The sequence below is a fragment of the Cardiocondyla obscurior genome, linkage group LG24 (genome assembly GCF_019399895.1).
Source record: "Cardiocondyla obscurior isolate alpha-2009 linkage group LG24, Cobs3.1, whole genome shotgun sequence".
NCBI classification, from domain to species: domain Eukaryota; kingdom Metazoa; phylum Arthropoda; class Insecta; order Hymenoptera; family Formicidae; genus Cardiocondyla; species Cardiocondyla obscurior.
This window is the reverse complement of record NC_091887.1, coordinates 932,250-958,508: the sequence shown is the minus strand read 5'-3', so window position 1 is coordinate 958,508 and position 26,259 is coordinate 932,250. Positions and strand designations below refer to the sequence as shown.

General features: G+C 40.5%; 1 protein-coding gene across 14 annotated transcripts in view; it reads left to right on the top strand.

Annotated features, from left to right (window-relative positions):
* The window catches only part of Shaker (potassium voltage-gated channel protein Shaker), a 77,314-nt gene that overhangs the window by 47,887 nt on the left and 3,168 nt on the right, over positions 1-26,259 (top strand). For 7 of the 14 annotated variants that reach the window (XM_070672008.1, XM_070672007.1, XM_070672010.1 and 4 more), the window contains 4 exons: positions 20,713-20,836; positions 22,140-22,405; positions 22,861-23,504; positions 24,274-24,403. In XM_070672008.1, coding sequence (XP_070528109.1) covers positions 20,713-20,836; positions 22,140-22,405; positions 22,861-23,504; positions 24,274-24,403 — 1,164 coding nt within the window. Of the gene's footprint in view, positions 1-99; positions 2,364-20,712; positions 20,837-22,139; positions 22,406-22,860; positions 23,505-24,083; positions 24,411-26,259 lie in introns of those variants that run through there. The other 7 variants (XM_070672013.1, XM_070672020.1, XM_070672011.1 and 4 more) reach the window with 7 other exon arrangements.

Genomic DNA, 26,259 nt, shown 5'->3' with positions numbered 1-26,259 from the left:
TGGACGTTTTCGTTATCGGGCGTGATTCTGCAAGCGGACGTGCCCGATATGGGAACGAACTCCGCGGCTTTTTTGACCGCGACGTCGATACCCCGCTCGATCTCCGGTGTTTAATCTCTAGCTGGAAGTTTGTAAACCTTTTTTTTTTTTAATTTTTCTTTATTTTTTGTGGTCTCCAATGGGTGATTCTCTCGCGTTTGTAATTGACAATTTGCCACAAAGGCGAAATTTCTATGCCGTTAGTTCATTAACTTTCAGCGACCGGAATCCGCGGTGGCTCATCATTGACCGACGCGCAAATTGCAGCGGGAATGTAATCGCAGTTTCTGTTCCCCAGGACGGAAAACAAAAGAAGGCGGTCGTTATTCACGTCGCAAATTAGCTCGAACGTGCGTAAAGAGATCGCGGCGCGCATTGTTTGACTCATTGTCGCGCGTGAATCGGCGCAGCGTCGCGTAACAGACGTGAATTAAACCATTTTATTGAATTTCTACGATTCGTCTCTCCGGCATATATACGCGTATCGCTTTGCTTTTTCCCCCGATTAAAATATTGACAATTTTTTACGATTCCGTGCTAATTTAAATGCAACGTCACGTGTAAGCTTTCATTTTTTTTTTTTTTCTCTTGGAAGTAAAGAGTATCTTTCCTTTGTTGGCCATCTTGCTGTATTTAATTCTTTGTTTTCGAGCATTCGAATTTATCAGAGCGTGTCCGATTAGCAGACACTCATTCTACTTGCCGCTTCTACTCGTTTTGCGTAGCATACTTTGCAATTCAGTGATGCGAGTCAGCCATAATTGCGACTCGCGCTCGGTTCTTTATGGGCTAATTTAATGGCGATACGTATATCTAATGCAGCCTGCGCGTCGCAATCTTCTTAAGAGAACTCCTTTCCCTCCAATGGCGCACGTTCTTTTCATTTTTCCCGGCGTCGTAATGCTTTTATTAAGGAAGTATCGGCAATCAAAGTTGGAGCGTAACACGTTGCAGCGAAGCGCTATTAATGGAGGCGCGTCTTCTTTTCGAGTTGGAAAAAGTACTGGAAAAGTCCCTCCCCGCGCCTCGCCATCGTCGGGGTAGCCGATTGCAATTTCGCCGTCAATCAGTCGCGACATCGGCATCGCGGCTCTACAATTTCCGCGAGTACGGGCGCGCGCACTGACGGCGAAAACGTGTCACGGCCGATCGAACCGCGTTTATGGACGCACAATGGCATAACTTACGTGCCGTTGTACCTACAATCGTTGATTTAATCGTAAGTGTCCGGCAACCGACTCTCATTAACACACCGGTGATCGATTTTTCGCCCGCGGCGTTTCGCGCGGAAATCTCCCACGTGTCGCCGCGAAATTTTTATTTACCTCCATTTAATTTTTCTAATGCGTCAAAATAATTTATTCACTTACGAGAGCGCGTATAAAACTTGTATAAAATATTTTAGCCGCCGCGATGAATTGCGCGGAAAACGTTTTCGTCGCGTTCCCGGCGGAAAACATTTTATCCGGATGATGCAAAAATTACGACGCTTTTAGACGATATGGTAAAATTTTGTTCATCCCGCACGGGGAATAGCGCTTTTGTGATTGAGCTCGATCGATGGGAATTCACATTGCTGCCGCGACGAGAAGGAAGTGACATCGTGAAACCGTAGAGAACAGTACGTTCGAATTGCGAATCCACGTGCGTTCGGTTTCCTGTCGCTTTTATATTGATATTGCGTGTCCGCGATTGCTTTCGACGAAATGGGATAACGGGCGATAAAAAAAATTGGAATTTCAACCATTTCTTATTTAGCAATCTATATCAAACTGAAGTTTAAAAAAAAAATTTCATAATTGCATCAATAAATTATTTTTTAAAGAAAAATGACAAATAAACGAAACTGTGTATCGGGGAAATATATTAAAAAAAAAAAAAAGAATTGCTGGTGGATTTCATGGAAAGATAAAAAGAATTGTTTTATATTAAATATTTTGTCGCAATTTAGCTCGATAAAAAAAAATTCGCGTATTAAAACTGTGCTAGGTCTTAAGTTCTGTCAAGTTTTTAATTTAAATTAGGAGGAAAGTGGAGGTTCACCGGTTTACGGAATCGCGTACATCGTTTGTTACGTCGCGAGCAAATGCTCGTTTAAATATCCGTCCTGAAGAGAGACATTCATTTAAGCGTATAGTGCGCAATGATGCTGGATGGATAATCGGCGCTCGTAGTGGCGTCTACTAGGAAGATTATGAGCCTGATACGGCTCTCTAGATCGCTAGCGCACGTGGAGACCGAGATATGGCCGCGGTAGCTGGTATTTATGGCATTTCGGAGGATCGACACGTCAGACACTCCGATCATCGGCAACGCGACCAAATGTGAGTTTACCAGAAAGGCCACGACGGTTGTTTTTTCCGCGATAAAGAAAGCGGATTCATTAAGAGAAGAAATTGCGAGGATGCAAGATTATTAGCTATTTTATAAAGATTAACACGCACGCGAAAACATGTCTTTGATAATTAAAAAAAAAAAAAAAAAACGATAAAGTCTTATCTAATTTTTTTAATAACATACTTTTACGTTATTATAACGAGCTTAAGAGACTAATTAGAGGACACAGTTTAATGACGAAGTCATAATTCCCTGAAAGTTTTTAAAAAATTCCAGCGCACTTCGGGTTATGTGAACGTGTAAAGGGGAGATTTTTTCTTTCAATAAATAGAGGCTTTTATTGGTGCACCGTAAGGGTTAACTTGCACGGGCGTACCCGAACGGGGAGCTATAAATATAGGCACCCCTTTGGTGCACCCTCACCTCGACTGCGTCAACGTGGAACGGCATCGCGTTTAAGAATTCATCTCGCGCTGGCAGAAGAAAACTTCTGCCGTTGTTGCGCCGCGCAGACGTCATTTGCGCGCTTTACCTTAAAGACCGCAACAAATATAGCCGCTGTTATAAATATATGAAACTCATATCTCGCTCCGTATTTCACTAGGAAAAGTCGGAAAGCAGTGTAATAGAAGTTACAATCGCCGACAGGGGTCAATGCGGATATTTATTACGAACGTTTTAGCCGCGGATTTAATATGGGAAATTTTTATCGCTCGCACCTGCCGTGATAACATTCGAAGGAATTAAGAAACGTAAGCAATTGATATTATTTCCAGTTTTACATTTTCCGCGATAAAGGGAATCGGAATTATCGGGGATGTTGCAGAAAAAAAAAAAAGTAGTAGCTTGCAACAGAATTCTTAGCGTAGCGCTGTGCCAGATGCGCCGAATTGTAAAGGTCGTGTTTCTTATTTTTGAAAAAGAAGGGAACGAGGATTTATTGTACTGCAGTAAGCTCAGATCTATATTACTCTTGGCGATAATTAAATCGACGCACAGCGCGAACGGCGAGCTCAAATGTAGCGGAAGTAGAAAGTGTCCTATTTACGTAGACATTATTCCCCGGGAATAAGCGAGATAATTCTTAACCGTGAATAATGTGAGAAGAAGATATAACTCGATCGCGCGACATGCGCGATCTCTTAATAAATTAATTCGTAGGAATTCGGAGCGAATAATTTTTGGATTTATTTACGGCAGGATATATTATTAATAATAACGCCTGCGATAAAAGTTTCGTAGATTTTAACCGCGTCTCGGAAAATAAAAAGAGAGAAAGAGTGAGAGAAAGAGAGAGAAGGAAGGAAGAAAATGATGGATTAATATCTGTACGCACATGGGATTGCAGCAATTGTTCCGCCGGTTAGATAATCGATTTCCGATATCAAATTGAGCGTCCTTCGGATGTGAGGCATAAGCGTGTGGCTCAATGCGGTGGTATAAGTTATCGATACGATGTTACACATTAAAACACGGATATTTGCATTATTTTTCCCTTAAAAGAAACTTGTGCACGACGATTTAAAGTGTTCGTAAATTAAAAAAAGGTTTTTTTTCTTTCTTGTCCAATATAATATTTTATATTAATAAATGTATATACTGTATCTCTTTTTTCTCTCTCTTTCTCTCTTTAAATTTAAATCCTCTTATCTTAAAAATATATAATTTTCTAGTACATTTGGTGATTTTTTACTTCTATCAATATTAACGAAAAAAATTCGATTATCTTTCTTTCCTGTACTTTAATTATTCTCGCTAATGATACTGCGAAATAACCGAGAGAGGTGAACAAATAAAAATTGGTAAAGTTAGCAATGGCGCTTGACACGCCGTCTAGAAACTTTTAAAATTGCCTTTGCTTTCTATCTCCCAAGATTATGCCTCTCACGTGCCATTGAGAGAAAAAAGGCCGTAGGGAAAAACTATGAAGGAGCGATCGAGGTCGATTAAAAAATAGACGGCTAAGCTGCCAAATGCACGTGCAACCGTGGCGAGATTTGTCATATGGAAAATACAAATTGCTTCGCCGCTATATTCCAAGCGGTGTTACATATTTCAACATGTGGAGGTTATTTATTTTCGGAAAAAAAAAAGAAAATGAAGAGAAACGTTTATTTAAAAGAGAAAGGGAGAGAGAAAAAGTGTTAATAATTGGCATTTTCGAAATATATTGTTCATAAAAAATTACTTTAAAATAATTTTAGTGTGTATTGACGTTCATATTCTTGCAAGATAATTTTAAAGGTTCTCAAAAAGAAAAAAAAATGTTTTCGAAGAAGAAATAAAGATATTAAAGATGCTGGAAAAATATTATGAGAGATAATAATTTTATTTTAAAGGGTAAGATTTTATTTTTAAGATATCGTTACGTCCTGCCATAGCATTCAAGTTTTTGTTTCACGTTTGATACTTTACTAATAGGGATACCACATTTTTTTAACGTGTCTCTTTTATGACACCTTTTACTTCTTGGTTCGATACTTGCTTGGCGCAAGCAATTTTTATTTCTGTAAAATATATAATAAAGCAACGTAAAGGCAGAGTATTATATACGATATCGACGGGACGGTATCTTTGCAAGATATAGCAACGCCAGAACAGCAGTGATCTCGTTTTTACCGACTGCTTTAACATCTGTAAAAGTTATTTGAAAATAAGAAGTTTTGCCAAAAACCTAAACCGAGTCGTCTCTATATTTTTGGTAATTCACCACATTTTTTTTAGGTAACGATTACGCAAAATAGGATAATGTATTGAGCTCTTAAGCATACCGAATTATTGAGCTTCTAAAATTATAATCTTGGTATTTAAATTATCTTAATACTTGTATGTTCTTTCTTTCTTTTTTTTTTTTTTTTTTTTTTTTTTGTGAAGATTTAAAATCTTCAGCTTTCGGACGCATTCGTAATTACGTGTATAACGCGTTATTTTTCGTGTTTCGCTTGGTTTCTAAAGAATGGGTTCCGCTTTTTAGTCTCTGAATTCGTTATACATTTATTGTCCGCTTTTTTGGAACAGTTTATTTAGTCGTTGTATATTTTCCGGTCGGTTTTTTATGAATATCGTTCGCAGAATAAACACGCGTGAATTCATATAGTTTTCTCCCGTGTGACTGGAATATTCATCGATCCATGTCGAGGCACAGTTATTCGCGACGTATTTTCCATGTCCGCGTGCAACCCTCGTTTTCCACCTCTGCCTGCTCCCATCTCCTTTCACCATCCCATAACAATCGCGCGTTTCACGTGATCGCGTATATTGTTGAACCCCGAATGCATCTTTGTGCATAGAGTATTGGTTGCAGAAATAAAAACGTACCTCCTTTTTAAAGAATTAACAATTTATCAATTTATTATTTGACTTTAACGCAATTGTAGAAAATAATTTAATTAATTACAGTACCAATTTACTTCTGCAATTTTTATTAAATTTTAAAAGATATTTTTCTTCAAGATCGAAAGGCGCCGAAATTATTTTTAATTTTTTACTTTACGTTTTGCGAGACCGTAGGTGAATATACTGTTATTTCTTTCAATGGTTATTTATCTCGATTAATAGAGGATGCGGCAAAATCTCAAAAATACTACCGGCGATACCGCAGTCGCTCCAGTAAATTTCGCTAGTTCCAGTTCCGATGAAAAATTCCATCACGTGGAATATAAATTGTCGACACATCGAACTGTTTAATGAAACAAATTAATTTACGTTAGACTCCGCGCTGCTACGCTTTCGATTACAACTGGATAAGCGAGATACACACTTTATCTCGCTTTTCTCTTTAGGCTTATGCGTTTACGGAAAAATAACGTCCGCTTGTTTGCACACTCGTCAGACTCATATTTACATAGCACGCTTCAGCTTCCTGGTAATATCCGGTTGAAGTTTGCTCGGCAAATTCGCCGGAAATCGCGGACATCAGCGCCCGATTTCGCTAACGTCTGATTTCGTCTGATTTCGACGTTTACCTTTATCCGACGTCGGAATTAAGCGAAATAAAAACACGCGCCGAAAGAATAATCGAGGCAATCAAAATTCGTAAATTGCTTTTGAGCTCGCCGTAAAATATGAAATCCTTGTGTACCACAGCGAGCTCTAGCTTTGCTGGAAAGATGCTTTGTTAGAAGTTGATGCATCGTGCAGTATAATTTCTTTCATTAAACGCCAGATCGATGCCGGAATCGAGCCCCCGACGGCTGATCAATTTTTTTGCTCTACCACTGAACAATTTTATAGTTTGCACACGTAATGCGCGATACCAGGGTGACTTGGTGCAATGAAGTCGATAAGAGAGCAGTGAAAATTCGCCGGCAATTGCCGCCATCTCGTGGTGAAACAGCGACCAACTCACCCCTAATAGCGATCTGAAAAAGTTTGCGGAGTTGCGCCTCTTTGTTTACATCCCTCTTTCTTGTCATCCCTTCTTATTTACTGCCATCGAGACCTTCGCGTTAGCCTATCGATCGAATTGCGGGACTAATGCGAAATTTTTCAAGTCCCGATTCCGAGAAGCAAACGTTAAAAAAGCTTCGTACGATCCTTATTTTGATTCTAAAAAAGCACCGACAGCTTTAAAATGCTGTTTCGCAAAATTCGCTTGCAAAACTCTGAAACGCGTTTAACAGAAATAATCTTTCAACGTAGCGTAATGTCATGAATAATTGTTAAAGCAATTATAATGTTCAACGCAATTATTAATCTAATTTTACAAAAAAAAAAAAATGTATAAAAATAGTCTCACATTCCGCGAATTTATTAAACTTGACTCGTTGACATTATTTATTCTCACGCTTCTCAAATATTTTTTTTATAAAACCTCATTTCCACTAAACGAGGTTATTTTAATTCTCCATAGCGCATTTGGGTTTTAAAAATCGTTTTGCGGCAATTTTTATTTCTCGAGAAGTTATATTTTAGATCTTTTTCCCGCGAGAACAATTATTAATATGCGCGTTGCAAATGTTCGCGCGTTATCAACAAACGATTCGTCTGGTCGCAAAGAAAACGCGGCGAAAATGATGATTTATTCATTGCGGACGGAGAACCGTCTGTTATATAATTAGATCGCGTATTTTAAGGACCTGTCTATGGTTATTTTAGGTATTTCCGGGATTCGACAATTAGTTGAAGTTACATTTCGTCTGCGAAAAAAAGAAAAAATTTCCACGCGCGATTATCTTAACTTACGGGACATTTAAATTCGTTCTCGCGAAGCACGCGTGTATTATTTCACAAATTTATACCTGACTTCCTCCGCTCGCAAAAGTCAAAAGAATCAGTCAGTTCTCCCTGTGAGAACGGTCAGTAATTCGACACGTGTCATTACACTAGTTCGCACGACACGCCAATGACGTCATCCGCCGGATACGAAACGCGGCCACGTTGGCGATAAATTGCGAAATTCGTCGTCGACTGTTATTTAATTTCACGAAAAATTTTGTTTTTCTTACCCCTTTTTTTATTATTCGCAAAAGTACGTTTTTTACCTTGATTTATTATCGATTGACTTTTCGCCAGAATTAATTTTTTCGTTAATACGCAATCGATTAGCGGAGCGACGCAAATTTAACGTTAACAATCGCACTATTGGAGCTACGTTATAATGTGGCGGGCATACACGTGATTGCCGGGGAACGTGAATCGATGATGGCACTGAGAAATAGCGACGGGAGTTACGTTACGTCGAGGAAGGCCTCTTACGTGGATCTCCCTGTCGTTACATAAGGAAATAACGTTATGGATTGAGAGAGGAGGACTGGGGGTACACGTGTATGTGCGTGAGAGACGGAAAGAGCGGGGGGCGAGAAAGAGGGAGAAGCGGAGGGTAGGAGATAGAGGGACGGAGGGTCGGAGAACGAGGGAGGGTACGCCGAGGAACGGGGGCCCAGGGGGGTGGCAGAGAGACCATGAGGTGGTGTGTGCGTCATGTCGGATCCATTCACCAGCTTCGGCAAAGATGGGACAAACCAGGTCGCAAGCACAGCTATCTGGGTCAGCTTCTCCACTTCTCACGGTCGCGATGGGAGCGGTTAACTCTGGTTACCATGTGAATACGCCGCGCAGCATCAATGAAACGTCCAGAATTACCTTGATTCGAGGTCGTCGTTAACAGTCGGCCGCGTGCTGCGCGAAGAAAAAAAAAAAAAAGAAATTCCGACCGGTACGCTTAAGACTCTAGCGGCGTAATGCATTATGAAGTAACACGCGAAAACATGCCTGAAGACCGTAAATCGTAATAGCCCGCTTAATGCAGAATCTTATGCGGAATGTAATAAGACTGTCGTCAGCAGCGAGAACAAGCGGGGAGGGGTATTAATTTATCGCGATTAAATTGTTATAACGAAGCTCCGTTTTATTGGTGCCGTGTAACGTCGTGTTATCGCGTAACACAAAGTCATGGGTGTTCGCGTTATCCCGGCTCGTGTAACCTCCTGTTGCTCAGAATAGGATGGATCTCTCTCCGACACTCTCGTCGTTAGAGGAGCTCTTACCGAGATCAATCGTCGAGTGCACCTAGTGATACACGTCTTTCCCCATTGTCTTAACGCGAGCGGTTCTCAATAGGAAATCTCGGTCCTGGGGTGGGTTTAATGCGTCGTTTCTCGAGCTTGGAGTGTTTTACCGGGATATTTGTCTGTGACATCTTCGCCTCAAACGAAATTGAATTTTAAAATAGCCAGGGATTGAAGATAATTGATTTCACGTTTTATCTTATTGAATATTTTAAGAGAAAAATTCTTCGCGAACGAACGATGGATTCGCCACGGGCTTAATTTCTTATCGCAACTATTTACGGCTTAACGGTGAGAAGTATCTCGACGTCTGAAAGTTTAGCCGTCTTCGAGACGTGACGGCCTGGCTCCGCAGCCCACACGATGTTGGCTCAACTCCACGTCGCGTTGCGGATCGTGTTCCGGTGGCCCAAATACGCAGATATTTATCGACGCGTCTTAATTTTCGACCGCGAACTTCGCTGGACGCGATAAATTACTTTGGCTCTTTCTTATCGATTATGCAAAGTAGGAAAAAAAAATTAAAATAAAATAAAATAAAATAATACTTGTCGCTACATTCGATAAATATTTTTCGAATATTTTTAAGAATTCCGTGACGCGAATATAAATGTTATATTGCGATTACAATATATTAAGATTTAAGTATTTTTAAATAGATGATAAAAATAAATAAAATTTTTTTTTTATTCAGAACTTTTGTTTCGCTTTGTTAATTACGAACGGAACTGAAGGCGAAAGTGAAGGAGACAGGCCAGAGGATAGCCTCTCCCTTTAGTCAACCCTTTTAGTTTTCCCTTGCGTAAACGGGAAAGGAAATTAATTTCTATGATCTCTCGTTACTCTTAAACAGACGCGCTTTTTTTTTTTTTTTTTTTTTTTTTATTCAGTACTGACGTTGATCTTCCTCACAAAGAACCTTCCGCCTTTTTCTCTTTTTCCCTGAACGTTTCAACTAACAATGTTCGATTCAATGAGTGAAGTTTGAATCACTCGCTTCCAATGGGCCATTCTGCGACGCGTTATAACTTTTATTAGTCGTTTGGACGAGTAAAACCGCATAAACAGTTAAGAATTTATTAAATTAACTATTCCAGTGTTATACTATAACTTAATTATGCCAATTTGCAGCGTAACGTTAGGCTTCGATTTTAACGGTTTTAACATATGTAACACATCGGGGATTAGTAGCTGGTTGTTAAATGGGATTAACTTCGGACTTATGCAGTATATCCCTTTATTTTGGGAACGCAGCGAGCTTACCGGTGTCTCGCCAGTTTTAAGAACTTAGCGTCACGTCATGGCTTTGTTCATTTTACTACGTTTCCATAAAACATTCGGGTTCGAAACGGTCCCGGCGTACTTACTATAGAACCTGCAAATTGCCACGACGCACGCAAGAAAACTCTTCAGGAAAGTTCATTCGCGATAAGTGCCTGCACGCGGCGCTTTTTCCTTGGGATGTGATTTCCGCCCGTGTAATAATCATCGGGGGGCCCGATTTTCATTGCGCCGCCGGGATCGAATATTTTACGGGGCCGAGGTGCGCGATGGATTATTAATTATCTTGATAAATGGATTTGCATTTGTCCCGCGCAGGCGGTAACCGAGATACGACTGTTTCGCGGTGCGCCGGCCGTGCAAGTGATATAACTGTACCTATGATCGGACATGCGCTCGCTTGACCTCGAATTTATGGCCGCCGAGATCCTTCGGTCACGTTGAGGGGGCGATCGAGAAAAGAGAGATACGCTGGGGCGGTGAGAGGGTGAGAATGATGAATGGGAAAGAAGACAGCAGGCGAGTAAAATGAAATAAAGAGGAAAAAGATAGATAGAGAGAATGGAGACGGATTTAATTTATATTTATTTTGGCGGCCTCTCGATTTTTCATATATTAATGACAAACTGGTACGAAGCCGCGCACGTGGTGAGAATAAAAAGGGACAGAGTCGAAGAAGTAGGAAACGCGATAAGGTAACAGCGTTGCGAGATTGGTAGGTCAGAATCAAGGGTAGTGGTCGAGATGGAGGTACGAAAGGTAGGGGTACGAGATGTGGAAGGGGACGTATTGATTGCGTGTGGTTAGTGCAACGAGAAGAGATCCAGCAAAACAGAGACAGGACAAATCGAGAAATGAGATGTAAATGAGGAAATCGAGAGAAGAAGATATTGTGAAGCAGATAGCGCAAGAAGTAAAAAGAAGCGGTAGCGAAATATCGCAGCACATGCGAGTGAATGGAGGAAATAGAATTTATCGATAGCAAACCGTTAGTTATTAACAGGCTGGGGAATAAAAAGAGTTAAAATAAATAAAATGCGAATGGCGAGAACGAGATTGTAATGATAAACATCGAAATGAAAGTTAATTCGAACGCGATAAAGAAAGAAAGGGGAAGTTTCGCAACGATAGAAAGGGAGAGCACGGCACGAAATAGAAGGCGCGGGGAAAAATAGGAAAATCAAAGAGAAAAATTTAAAAAGAAAAGAAAAAAAAGGTGGAGAACGAAGAGAGACCGAGGAAGAGAGAAAGAGAGTGGAAAATAAAAGGGTAGGGAAGAAGATCAATGTTGTTACGCCGCAACCGCTATTATTTTCTTTCGCTCCGGGAATTGTGTGCGGAGGGAAACTTTCACGAAGCGCTTTCGTCTATGCGAAATGGTACGCTAGTCGATGTATGTAGGTCGCTTCGTTGCTTGCTAGCTGGTATGAGTCACGGAAGGAGATGCGCTAGATCGCAGAGTTGGACAGAGCGACTCGACGAGCGTCAGTAGATCAGTAATCAAATTTGTGCTGGAAGAGGGGGCGAAATAACAGATTCTCGACTCCGACGATGGAAACGGTGATTTTCCACAATCCCCCCAGTTCCCTTTTTATTACCTACGGAGTAATTGATGGAAAGCCTGCGCCGAAAAATATTTGCGCTAAGATTAATTATTTTGTAATTATGTATTTTTATCGACTACGAAACTTTTTTCAGTCCGATTGAGCAAACGTGTCGCTTGAATAATAATCACGTTTCCGATTTTTTAATCGATTTACCCGCGATTTGCATTTCTGCCGAAAGGGCTCCCACGTGCGATACTCGGTTTTACAGTCGCGTACTCGTTTAATACGTACGGTCGTTCGTTGCGTAGGTACGGGAAACTTTTAATTATTATGTTACGTTGTAATCGTCGTCGGCGGTGATGATGGCGAGAGAACGGACGTCACTCGGTATCGCGTTCCGGTACGAGGACCCCGATTGTCTTTGATTTATCATTATCCCTTTTTTCTTTTCCCTTTTTTTTTTTTTTTCTTTTTAATGCCTCCGTCGCCCGCACGAGCCGCCCACTTTTTTCGCAGCGTGTTAACCTTCTCTCATCCTCTGCGACGAGCGGTCTGCCTTATCCGCAGAGAGGGGAGAAGAGCGGAAACCCGAGGGTGGTTACGAAGAGCGAGACGGGGTGCACCTCGTTGCCCAGTTTGATTACGCAACAGCCATTGATCTTCTCAGCTTGATAGTTAAAACCCCGAGCTTTTTGGGAGTAAAGTTGTTAGACAGATCGTTAGACTAGTTAAAACGCGGATCGACCGAAAATTTACAGAACCGAACGGAAAAAAAAAATTTATCTCTTTCATTAAACATTAAAGATATTAAAGTACATTGATATTTATTTGCCTGTTTAATTTTTTATTGGTTAATTTTGATTTTATTGGATTTTATTTATTTTACGGAAGAATTTTGTATTTAATTATATAGTCTATTTTATTAAAAGAATTTTTAAACACAGCACGTTATTATATATATATATATTAGTGTAAATATGCTGCTGAATAATGCAACATGCTTAAGATCTTTACATGCATTATAAAAATCGTTTTACTATAAAGAAAATGTGGTTTTGCGGAATTTTAACATGGTAGCGACAACTCGTTATATGCTAAATAACGCGTACCTCATTCTTTAATTAATAATAATCGAGAAAATGAAGAAAGACATGTAATATCAATTTAAAAGCTATAAGAAATAAGAAAATAAAATAAATAAAAAATAGTGAAATAAAATAGAGTTTAAACGGGGCGCAGATTCGTGAATAGGGCCATGCAGGAAAGAAAGGGTGCGCCTGAACGGAATTTCGTATTCACGAAAATACGCGCTCGCGGGTGCAAGGTAGACTTGGCGATCGGGACAAACGAGACAGCGAAGACACAGTTCTGCGCGGTGTAGCACGGCGCGGCATGCCGTAGCATGGTATGACAAGGCATGGTCGAACACGGGGATGTGCAGTCCTGGGTAGGGTTGAGTCGGGGGCGCGGGTGGAGAGCCTGCACGGGAGGGAGCGAACGGAGGTAGCCGCTCCGCGAAACGTGGGGTGGCGAAAGGAAGAGGACATCCTCGCGCGCAGGGGGACGCGCGCAGCTTTCTGGCCGCTCCAGTGAGCGAAGCGCGCGCGAGACGAGGAAGAAGGCACGGCGGAAGCGAGCCGCTTCTGTCTTCGATTCGCGATACTCCCCTATGCGTCGGTGCTCCCACCACCGTCGACGACCTCCACCACCTCCGTCTCACCTCGGGGAGGAAGAAGAGAAGAGAGAAAGAACGAGAGGAATAATCGGCGTCGCGCGGGCGGCGAGGGGGAGGGCTCGGCCACGGTGTGGTGTCCTCAGACGAGTTCTCGTCGGCGCAGCGCGAAGGTGGAGACGAGAGAGAACATTTCGCTGGCCTCCCGGTCGCTCCTCGTGGCGACCGTAGGTATACGGGAGTAGACGCGGGCATGAGCGCCGTGCAACGTGAGCGAGAAGAGGAGTGAGCGGCGGCCGGAGCCGCGGGCGGACGGTGGTGCCAGCGCGCACGAGTGCCAGTTTCGCGGAGAAGTGCGTGCGCGAACGTGGTCGCGGCCACCCCGGTCGGTTGCGCGGCGAGAGTGCAACCCCCGAGATTGCGAGGTGCGCGCCCAACTGAGGGAGCGGAAAGGCGTTGTCGTCACCGCGAGAGAAGACTCTCTCCACCTTACGATGATCAATCTGAGGCGGGCTGGACGGATAAGGTGTCGCCCGTTCCGTTCGATTTGGCGCGGCTGGCCGTCCCGGTCGGGCACCCGCGGTCGACAATGATCACCGAGATGCGCGAGAACATCAGTTGATACTTCGGGAAGCACCGTTCACCTTGCCCCGCAACGCGTCCTTCTGCGTCGAAGTCTTCCTTCGGAACAGGGCGTAAGACGCGATAAGGGTGGGAAAGACCCAGCCGGAAAATCCGAAAAAAAAAAAAAAAAAGAAACTGGAAGAACGAGTGGAGGTAGACGAGACACGGGGTAATCGGCGGAAGAAGAGAAAGAAAGATAAAAAGGAGCGCTGAAGAGGCTGACGAGTGGTACACGAAACGGGGGGGAAAGGTTCGAAAAGCCAGGAAGAACGTAGAGTCAGCAGCAGGAGCAGCAGCCATTTTGGTCGTGCGTTCTGCGCTGCCGCCGCTAACTACCTGATCGCAAGTGATCACTGGTGATCTCGACAATTTGTGACCCGTGCTGGATGAGATTTTTGTGATACACACAGTGGAATTCACGAAAAGGGGACCGATATGTGATAAGAAGAGAAGAACGGCCCGAAGAAGCGCGTGTGTGCAAGAAGGAGCGGGTGACAGTGTGAGCGAGAACAAAGAAGAGTGGAGAAGGGCGGCGAGGGTGGCGGGGTGGGACCATCGAAGGGTGCGTGTTGTGCGGGGGTGCACCGCTCTCCGGTGGCATGGGGCTCGGGAGGGGGACTCGCCCCCTCTCGTAACCGCCGCGAAGCGCCAAGATTTCCCGCATCGAGTTCATCGAGAAATGGGGGCTGACCCCTGTCCTCAAACCGAGGCAGGACCTACGCCCCCACCGGAATGGTGCGGAGGAACACGGCGACACGAGGTAGGCCGAGCCAAGCGGCCGTATTTAGTAGAGAAAGCAAACGAGACTAATGTGCGACTAAAGCGTTGCCAATGATAGATGACAGGTCACTTAAATACGCAGCGATAATTGCTGGGCACACTTTAGCCCGGCGCGAGCCAGCGATTCGCCAAAATGCCTGATTACGCTCGTCGCGAAGGGGATTTTAGTTTCTACAATTTATACGGGCACGAGATAATAACTTATGGAAATTAAAAGCCTGAGAGAAAGCTGCGATGCGGGCGCTAGAAAATTTAACAATGGTGTAACGACAGAAATTACCGTTTGAATGTAAACGCGAGTAAAAAAGTATTCTCTCTATTCGATTGTCGCTGATAACGATTGTCATAATGTGCTGTGTTAAATTTTAGAAACTATGCAAAACGATTTGTATGTATTCGAACTCATGGCGGTATAGAAATTCTAACAATTAATTGCCGTATAAAACAATCGCTTGCAATCTGAAAATTCAAGTTTCCAAATGCATCCTTAGATTAATAAATTTATAAATTTAAAGATATGTACATTGAAATTTTAATTCTTAAATTCCTGAACGTTATGTGTGATTGTTAAGTTGCATGTGAACGGCAAATTAGATTCGTAAATGACATAGATGCACCAAGAAAGAGCACTGAAATCTCGCGACACGCTTGATTCATTTTAATTCTTTAATCTTATTTAATTTTTTTAATTCAGTTTTATCTCTACGAAGACTTATGCTACTGCTATAATCATCGATTAATAATTAATATAATATATATAAAATATTATTACAATTATACAGAAAGCCGCTAATTAAATGCGATTATAATATATCATTAACACGATTTACTGCAACAATCTGATTGTAATTTCTTGTATTAATTAACTAAAATTAGCTTTCGGACGTAAACAGCATTACATGTACAATTTTTCATTTCTCTTTTCCAAATAAATTCTTAATTTTCTGAAATTACAAATTAGATAAATTATTATAGACTGAATATACTAATTCCATTACATTAATAATTAGTCGTCAAAACAATAAATTTATGTAAATTTAATCGACAGCTGCATTGCGCTTAACCTGCTTTCTGTTAATGGCGAACTTCGATATGCACTTTCAGATACTTGTGATCTACAATGAAACTACCTATTGAGAAAGGCAGGAAAAGACGAAAAGCAGAGCAGCATTTTTCTCGATTTCTCGTTGCGTCGATTTCTTTGTTTATTCGCAATACAGTTATTCCGTACTTCGCGGTTGGTTTATTCCCGACAGTTTTCCTCGGAAAAAAGGCTGGGAGAAAGGTGAATAAATGATCAATGAGCCGATCTAATAATAAATTGAATAATCACACGTCCGATAATCGCCCGCGTGTTTTTTCTTTCTCTCCTCTGCACGCTTTGGTCTATAAATAATTATTTAGGATTCAACTTTTTCTTGCACAAATTTTTTTTTCTTTTCTATTTTTTTTTTTTTTAGTTAAAAAAAATACTGTAACAAATAAAAGATATCGCAATATTTTGGTATTTAAAAACGGCAGTGGTAAGCTCAATATAAGTGTTGTTTGTAAAAATAAATTATGCGACGGATTGGATGATTTACGCGATAAAAATGTATAGACCGAACGTATGGCGGAGTGTTAGTACTTCGGCGGAACTTTAGTAAAAGAAAACAGTATCAAAGGAAAGAGTAAATGGAAACATGATTCTTAATCGCAACACACATATGGCCGAGTATTTACGTTAATAGAGGCGGGGTAGTTAAATATCGCGAGATGTTAAACTCGCCGCTAAAAATACATTCCCATTTCTGACCGGCAGCTATCTTTAGGACAAGAGCAAAGCATTCCTCTTTCGCTGAGGATTCTTGCGGAATGCGCAGCTACGATTCCATCCACGATTCATTGCCGCTATAATGAATTCTCTCACGTTGTCGGGAGAGACCCTGTTCAGGAACAAATATCTCTTTCCACGTAATTGCTACAAAGAAAGTCGGTCGGGTTCGAGCTAAAATACGCGTTTAAAAAAATTGTTAAAAAAAAAAAGGGAAAGAGCCAGCGCAAATATTTATTACGTAATGGAACTATGGATTTAATAAAACAATATTTGTAGGGAAATAAAAAAGATCAATTATATGAATGTTTTTTTTTTTCTCTCTTGTTAAATATTTATGCGGATGTAAAAAATTTATATCCATTGGTAATCTTTATTCGTTCCGCGCGTATAAATCTTTTGACGTGTGTACCTGTGCTCATGTACACGCACGCAACAAGAATGCATCCCTTGCGTGGGTGTTTGTCACGTGCGTGCTTATCACGTGCGAGGGCATTCGCACCCGTGCGTTTGCACCGAGCTGATATGACTTGTTTTCAAGTGTCGTGTGTTTTAATCCGTAGACTGTGATAGCGCTATTATCTTTGAAAACCCGTAGCCAGAGCTTACTTAATACTTTTTTATGGTTGTATTCTATGTGCGATAAAAATATTTTCAGTGTATAATCGGTCCCGTCGTTATAGATTTAAAATTAAACGTTTCAGTTTTCAAGAGGAACCACTGTCGTAAAGCCCGCAGTATTACGTACAATTTGACCTAAATGTGTAGAGTTACAATACCCGTGTGTTTAGCTTGTTTTTCGTTTAATGAATATTTCCCTCCCTACTGACATTTGCTTCTGTTGCACCTTTTCGTTTTACGAGACTTCATAAAAATCGTTAAGGGCTACCGCATCGGTCTGCAGTGGCCTCTCTATTATTCGCTGAAGCACTCAATATAGAGGAAAACTGTGAACGACGTAAGAAGCGGAAAGTAGTACGATGAGGTCACTCAGACTTCTCGAGGAAATTCTGAATTAATGACGAAGTTGGGATCACGACCAAAAACGAATATATAGATATAGAACGTCTCGATAAATATATGTATTTTCAATTCAACGTTCTTTCTCCACTGAGAAATTGTGGTGTTAATATTAATAACGCCGCTTCTTAATTTTTATGTTTTTCTTTTTTAATTGCATTATTTTTCAGCGCATTAATTTCGCGTTTGATAATTTTTTTATTTCGTAGCTTTTAATTGTTGCGACTGATCTAATTACGTTTTATAGGAATATTTGTGTAATTTTTTTTATTTGCCCGACAAATTTTATATTTTGATAATACAATAAGGTTACGTTTTTAGAGAGAAAGTAATTTTAACATATTTGAAAAGGATATTAGGGCTGATATTAAGGCTTTGAATTGGATTCTACTCTTTTTTTTTAAGGATCAAGTTACACAACTTTCTTCTCGAAGATTTGTGTGCAGTCAGCTTTTTTGTCTTTCCCCCCCATCGATCTCTTCTTTTAATATGGGTCAGCCTGATTATGCCAAGACATGAATGGCTGCATAAAAATAGGAAGAGCGATGCTTCATGTAGGGAAAAGTGTTGCAGATAAAGGGAAGTGAGGAGTATAAGAGCTCAATAAATATTTAAGGCTTCCTATTTCGTCGTTTTTTGGCGCGAGGAAAATTATGATATGCAAGGTAATAGTCAACACTTGATATGGATTAGATAATTTTCAATCTTACAAGGCAGACTAGTTATTTAAAGGACAGATAATAGTGTTATTTTTTTTTAGATGATACATGCAATACTGTTCATTTTCACGTTCTACAATTTAGTAGTTGCAAATTAAAGAAGTGTTTTCTTCAAAACACTTTTGCCGGAAACGTTATTAGAAAATTCGCATAGAGGTCCCAATTAAATTTTGCAAAAAGTCTTTACGCTAATATTACAGTTGTATTATACTTTGCACGATAATTGAAGATTATGAGACTCGATACTTAATCTTTTTTTTTTTTTTTTTTTTAATTACTCAATTTGCATAATTTATTATTTCTTTCCGTCTCTTCTTTTCTCTTTCTCTCAATTTTTCAATTTCTTAGAACACACTCGGATAGGATTAAATAAACGAAATTGGTTTTTAGTTGAAGATAATTGTTGGGCGAAATTCCTTAATTAGTTTTTTTTTTTTTTTTTACATTTCTTTCTTGGTAAATAATTATTCGTAATATGTATTCCTTTTAGCATTCGGTATAATTATTAAATATTAATGAATTCTTAAATTAGAAAAAAGTTAATAAAGCCGAAAAATTTATAAATAATTTAAATAATATTAATTAACCTTATTAAAAAATCAGAACATATTAATTAATTAATCAATTAATTAATTCGCGAAATTATTGCATTCATGATTTAATATTTATTATTATATAATATCTGAATATTCAGGAACGTTTGAAATTTATAAGAAAATCCCTTTCGAGAAATATCTTGTAATGAGAATATTTTATATTGATTTGATATTTATCGCAATTATTGTAGGCGGAATAACTTACACATGTAATAGTCCACGCGCTCATTGTGCTCGGTTGTCAAAATGTCAAAAGCGACCCGATACGCACCGCGTGATTTCTGTATTAAATTTCTGTATCAAAACCTATATCGAGGAACGATTCTCTCGAATCGTAATGTAGTTCCTATTTTAATTTCCCCGGATTATAATTGAGTATACGTTACGTCGAGTATGTAAAACATGTAACAATTTGCTTATCAAGCTTTGTAGTGCCGCTGCAGCGCTGCGCTTCGTGCAGAAACCTTCGAATTATTTATCACCTTATTCTATTAGCAGATAGTTGTTTGTGTTACGCATGATTATGTTATGCCACTACTTACTAATTACGATATGCTATTTTTAAAGTAAAAGAAAAAAAAGAAATAATGATGATATTAGACTTAGAGTTTAGTGTAAAGTTTAAGCGATTATAGCGGGACTTCCTGTTATGGATTTTCGATGGTTTCAATGAAATATTGAAACGTCGCTGGGCACGCCGAGGGCTCTGTTTGCCGCACGTGAAATTCTTCTCCATAGTGGCACGTGCCATCGGTAAGATCGCGTAGTGGCTATTTTCGCCATTACGTCGCGCTATTTTCATCGTCGCGCTCCGGGGGTGCACGGACTTCAAAATTGATGTTTGTCCTCGTCGCATCGGTTCTCCATTGACGTCCCAAAATAAATCGCCAATCGACGTAACCCCCGCCAGATATATCGGTTGGATGCATCCTCGCTTCTAAATCGGGCAACTCGTAAAGTAACGCCAGCTTGCCGTGGGCGACTTTTACATCTTACACAAGTGGACTATTCGATCAATCCTAAAAACGCCGGGCCGAAATACTCCCGGTAAACTCTGGGCCGGGTTTCCTTCCGTTTAAGCGGCGCTCGCGCGGCAATTTTATTTCGCTAAACCGGCCGAACCGAGTGGAATAACTGGATGTTAAATACGTAGAAGATACATTATAGATATGCATCGTGCGTGCTTCTATTTTTATTGAGCCACTAGAAAATCAAGTCTAGCAGCTTAGTAGACACGTACACCACGCGTTCACCTGATAGTCTATTAATAAGACTGCCCGCGGACCACTTTCTGGTAAACTAAAACTGTACTTGCCTAATATAGTGCAGACGAATTACTCAATATTAATAACAAAATGCTATTAAGATCCAGCCGAAATTTCTAACGGCATATCAGTTTCAATTTACGATATCTGATCTACAATTTTATACTTTTCGATCTGTATCTTCAGTCTGTAAATGCCAGGACGATTTGATAATTAAGCTCGTAAATTAAAAAGAAAAATTATTTTCGCTAATTAATTCTTGCACATTGGGTGGCCGTGGAATGATTCCGTGTTACATAAATTTTATCAGAATATTTTCTAGCAAATCTTTTATTTTTTTTTAATCTAGCCTAGCGTAATGTAGCAGTTTTTATGAGAGAATCTTCTTTTAATATGTAAAGCTATGCGTCATGTGTATGCCAAGATACACGTGAAATAACGACGCGATACAATTTCTCGAACGCGCCTGTCAGAACATTATTAACGACGTTGTACCTTTGATTATTATAGATCGCTGCCGAAACTCAGCAGCCAGGACGAGGATGGGACGAACCCCCACACCCAATACACAGGCGTCACACACTTCGAACCCATACCGCACGATCATGACTTCTGCGAAAGGGTCGTCATCAACGTGAGTGTGAATTTTAGCATTAATTGCCGCAATTAATCGTCTCGGGCTTCGCGCCGACGCCCCTCTGTATTTCCAGAACGGCGAACGGTCACGCGACGATCTGTGTCCGATCAAGCCACGGGCGTTTCTTTTTTTTTTTTTCTTTTTTTTTCGTTTTATCGCTTTCGAGAGGACGTCCCGTCGCGTTACGATACTTTTGTTCATGTTAAAGAATTCTTAAGAGACGCGTTAAAAACTTTTGGCTCCTTGTAACCCTTGGCGCCACCGATTCTCGGAGTGAAAAATATTCGACTGCGAACGCCAGAAAAGTTTCGCTCTTACGGAACCTTGGCACCGCGGATCCGTAATCTCGCGAATTGCCGATGCCGTAAATCCCGGATTCGACGGCTCTCAAGGCAAGAGGCGGTATAATGTACTACCGGCCTCTCATATGTAAATATAATTCCATTTCCAATATTGTTCCCTAATCCGCCTTCTCGTTTCTCCTCGGTTTCCGTGACGAGTTTCGTTTTTTATTTTATTACCGCGAATTACCGCGCAGTTTTATTACTCGGGCAATTTCTAGTCCGGTTCGCATTCACGCGCTTTCCTTTTCTTTCTTTCTTTTTTTTTTTTTTTTTTTTTTTTTTTTTTTTTTACGAAGCAAGATTATCTCAAGACACGAAGTGACCTACAGACTGCGTTTTGGCGGTCATCCAAGTTCGTCTTGGAATCGGAGGCAATATAGCACCAAGGTTATATTGTGTGAACGGAATTATCTGTCCTCGCGGATGACACGACTGCATTGCGCCAATTACAACAATCGATTCAATCGATGCGTTTCATTTGATTTTTTCTTTTCTTTTTTTCTTTCTTTCTTTCCACCTTTTCCTGTTGCCCCGCGGGTGGGCACGTGAACCTGACGGAGGTCAAAGCACGCCATATGACGCGTGGGTGAAGCGTGTGTGGGTGTAGAAATCGGCGTTTAATATATGCTAATATAACACGTGCTTTGTCTTTCGCTTTCAACTTTAAGTTGATATTAATAAAAAAAAAAAAATTAAAAGACTAAACGAGGGTATTATACGCGTGTTCCCTTAAAATTTTTAGAAGCCTTCAAAATTGTCGAGCTACTCAACATAAATCAGCGACTATAGGTGGGTGGCTCAGTCACGATCGATGTGACAATCCCTGATAATATGTTAGTCCCTTTGTGAAACGAGCAGCCCCCGGCGATCACCCCCGTTCCAATTAATCGCTTGAACGGTGCGCCCCGCCCAACGCGGCGCCACCGGTGCCAATAATCGATTATTGCAATCGACAGGTGAGCGGGCTACGGTTTGAAACACAGCTGCGTACGCTGAACCAATTTCCGGACACGCTGCTCGGCGATCCGACACGGCGGCTCCGATATTTCGATCCACTGCGCAACGAATACTTTTTCGATCGGAATCGACCTTCCTTCGATGCCATACTCTACTACTATCAGAGCGGCGGCCGCCTACGCCGCCCGGTCAACGTCCCGCTCGATGTCTTCTCTGAAGAAATCAAGTTCTACGAGCTGGGCGAGATGGCTACCAACAAGTTCAGGTACTAGCGCAGCTGCTTGATTCCCAGCGACTTCGGTGTAACCCAATTATTGCGATGGAAGTTGGAGTAGACGTTAGATTTTTCGATTCCGTATACTCTTGGCAGACATCGTCGTTTTCTCGATTTTTTTACGCTTAAAATCTTCCCGAAATATGTACAACTTTTGACGAATTAAATTGAATTGAATTAAATTAAATTAAAATTAATTTGTGTTTATATGTTAGATTTTTAAACTTAAAAAAAAAATAATTATGACGTCGCGATATTAATGAAACGATAATTAATGCAGGGAGGACGATTTTTTACGTTTACAGTCTTCCCGAAATATGTACAACTTTTAACGAATTAAATTGAATTAAATTAAAATAAATTTATCCCTATATGTTAGTTTTTCAAACTTAAAAAAAAAAATTAATTATGACGTTGCGATATTAATGAAACGATAATTAATGCAGGGAGGACGAGGGCTTCATTAAGGAGGAGGAGAAGCCGCTGCCGTCGCACGAGTTTCAGAGGAAGGTCTGGCTGTTGTTCGAATATCCGGAAAGCTCGCAGGGCGCCCGAGTGGTCGCCATAATCTCCGTCTTCGTGATCCTCCTGTCGATCGTGATCTTCTGTTTGGAGACGCTGCCCGAATTCAAGCACTACAAGGTCTTCAACACGACGACAAATGGCACGAAAATCGAGGAGGACGAAGTGCCGGACATCACGGACCCGTTCTTCCTAATAGAGACTATCTGTATCATCTGGTTCACGTTCGAGTTAACAGTGCGCTTCCTCGCCTGCCCAAATAAATTCAACTTCTTCCGTGACGTAATGAACATCATCGATATCATCGCGATCATTCCATATTTCATCACCCTCGCCACGGTGGTGGCCGAGGAAGAGGACACGCTGAATTTACCCAAGGCGCCGGTAAGCCCGCAGGACAAAAGCACGAACCAGGCGATGTCCTTGGCGATACTCAGGGTGATCAGGCTGGTCCGAGTGTTTCGGATATTCAAATTATCCAGGCACAGTAAAGGCCTCCAGATCCTCGGGCGAACCCTCAAGGCCTCCATGAGGGAACTCGGATTGCTCATCTTTTTCCTTTTCATCGGTGAGTTTGATTACGTTATCCGAGAAATTATTGATAAGAGTAAAATAAGAATTAATAATTTTTTTAATTTTCATGAATTAAATCCTCAAATGCCGCAAGGTAGAGAACGAAAGATGCGACAAACTGGATTCGATATTTACAGATGTATTGAGACGATATTTTAATTAAATTTAATTTTAATTTTAATTTTAAATTTATTAAAAATATGTCGATTAAGGAAATTAATTTTATATGTATATGGAGTATGATTAAGCAAAAAATCTAGAAGCGTTCCAGCGGTGAGTCACGAAATCATCCAGAGCGATGATTTTAGTAATCGAGCCACGTGCTCGTGCGACGTATTCTATGTGGGCAGTTCAGGTGCGATCAGCCGATTTACCTGGGTCAAAAAAAAAATTCTGTTTATCCTGGGATAAACGTTTACGACGTGGGGCGATTCCAGGTGCGATCAGGAAGACGAACGGATCCGGACGATCTCAGTAGTCGGATCCTCGCGTCCGCGAGACCGATGTACACGACGTTGTGTGGACGATGACGTATACCGTCCTGACCCGTGCCTTCCTCTTGTGTGCGTTGCAGGTGTGGTGCTGTTTTCGTCGACAGTCTACTTCGCGGAGGCCGGCACGCAGGACAGCTTCTTCAAATCGATACCGGACGCGTTCTGGTGGGCGGTGGTCACAATGACGACCGTGGGATACGGCGACATGAGGTACAGAGCCACCGGGGGCGTTAAACCCACTGAACCGGTGTTTTCTTCCTTGCATTGCAGGTGTGGTGCTATTCTCGTCGGCGGTATACTTCGCGGAGGCCGGCTCCGAGAATTCGTTCTTCAAGTCCATTCCGGACGCGTTCTGGTGGGCCGTTGTCACGATGACGACCGTGGGCTATGGTGACATGACGTATGATGTACTCACTTTCATTTAAGACTTTAGTTAATGCCCGCAAAACAATGATGGCCACTTTAGGTCGCCGAAAGAGGGAGAGAGAGAGAGACCGAGAGAACGAGAGCGAAAGAGATAATGCGTGTGTATATGTGCCGCGCGTTTGTATGAGCCTAGGACAAAGGGAAGTGAAAAGATAAGGAGAGAGAAAAAGGACGAAGTTAGGGAAGATAAGGAAAAAATAGATGGGGGGAATAAAAGAGAGCATTAAAAAAAAAAGAGGAAATTAGGATGAGAGAGAGATGGGATGAATAGAGAGAAAGAGGGAGCATGAGAAAAAGCGAGAGTGAGAACGCAAGAGCGAGAGAGCGGAAGAGCGAAAAAGCGGGAATGAAAGAGAAAGAGCGTGAGAGATCTAACACACTCAGCTCCTCAACTTCTTTTGGTCATTAGACATCTTAAGGTTGCACCAATACTAATTAATTTCTGTTTCGTTTTGTAAAGTTTAGATGAAAGAAGAAAAAAAAAAAAAAAATTTTATAACGCAATGATTTAGAAACGCAAATTTTAAAATTATCAAATTATCAAAATTATCAAACATTTTAATTACGTACAATTGACGTAAATGTAATTATGCAATATTGTATAATTCTTGAATTATATTCAATGATTAAGATTGACCGAAGCTGTTGGTGCAATCACTTTTTCCCTTTTTTATCTTTGCTTTTCCTTTTGATCGGCACGCGTTGTTCGAAGCACGCTTTGGTTACTCTACGTTGGTCACGTATCTTCCTGTTTGTTTTAAAAACTGTTACTAATGGACATATTTAACGCAATCAGGATTTTAATGAGTAAATTTTCTAATGTCAAATACGAGAAAGTTAATTAATATAAAAATTTCTCATTAATCTAATCGTTAATTTGTGTTGCGGAAATTTAAGTTCGATTATTTGCAAGTATATTTAATTTGACAAATTTATTTAACAAACGATTACGCTGTTTATACGGATAGAATTTCTGGATAATGATTAAACTCTCCATTAACTTAAAATAATTGAAATTGATACACTTCTTTAAATTTATTTTTTTTTTCTTTTTTTAATTTTTCTTGTGCACTTTTAATTAGAAAACTGATATCTGATCCATGCATTGCACCCTTAAATTCATGTACAATGCCTCTTACTTGAAATCTTCGATGTTTATCAAGTTTCAAATTTAAATTTTTGATCATATTACGTGAACATTAATAATATGAAATTTCTAAGAGGCACTTTATATGAAACTCATATTATTATATTATTGTTCATTTATGATTGGAAAGCCCTGAGTATCACAAATTAAAGCTGTTATTTATCACGTCATTTCTTAATTATGCAACCTGTAATTACATGTTTCCATCGCATTTTAATAAACAGATTGCATTCCATATTCCATTTCATAACACTTTTGCTTTTGCCTATTTACACTTTCTCATGCTATTTGCTATTATCATCTGTTTTACTAATTACTGACTGCTACTTACTAATAGCTATTTCAATGCGTTTAAATTCGATTTTCTTCAACCAATAGTTCGTAAAAAGAAATTAAAGTTTTTATTAAAAAAAAAAAAATGATATCACGGTAAATTTATCGGAACGGTTGTACCGTCGAAACATTCTATATATACATATCCCTGAATTTTCTAGAGCTATTACGTAGCTACTCGGCACTTCATGCGAACGTACGAATGTGTAAAATTAGTATGGCTCAGATCACATCAACAACGCCAATTTTGACGGTCGTAAAGATCTTGACGATGCCCATTGTTTCTCCTGCGCATTACGTTTTGCCATTTGCTCAAATTGCGATTTTTTTTAAATTATCATTTACAGTGT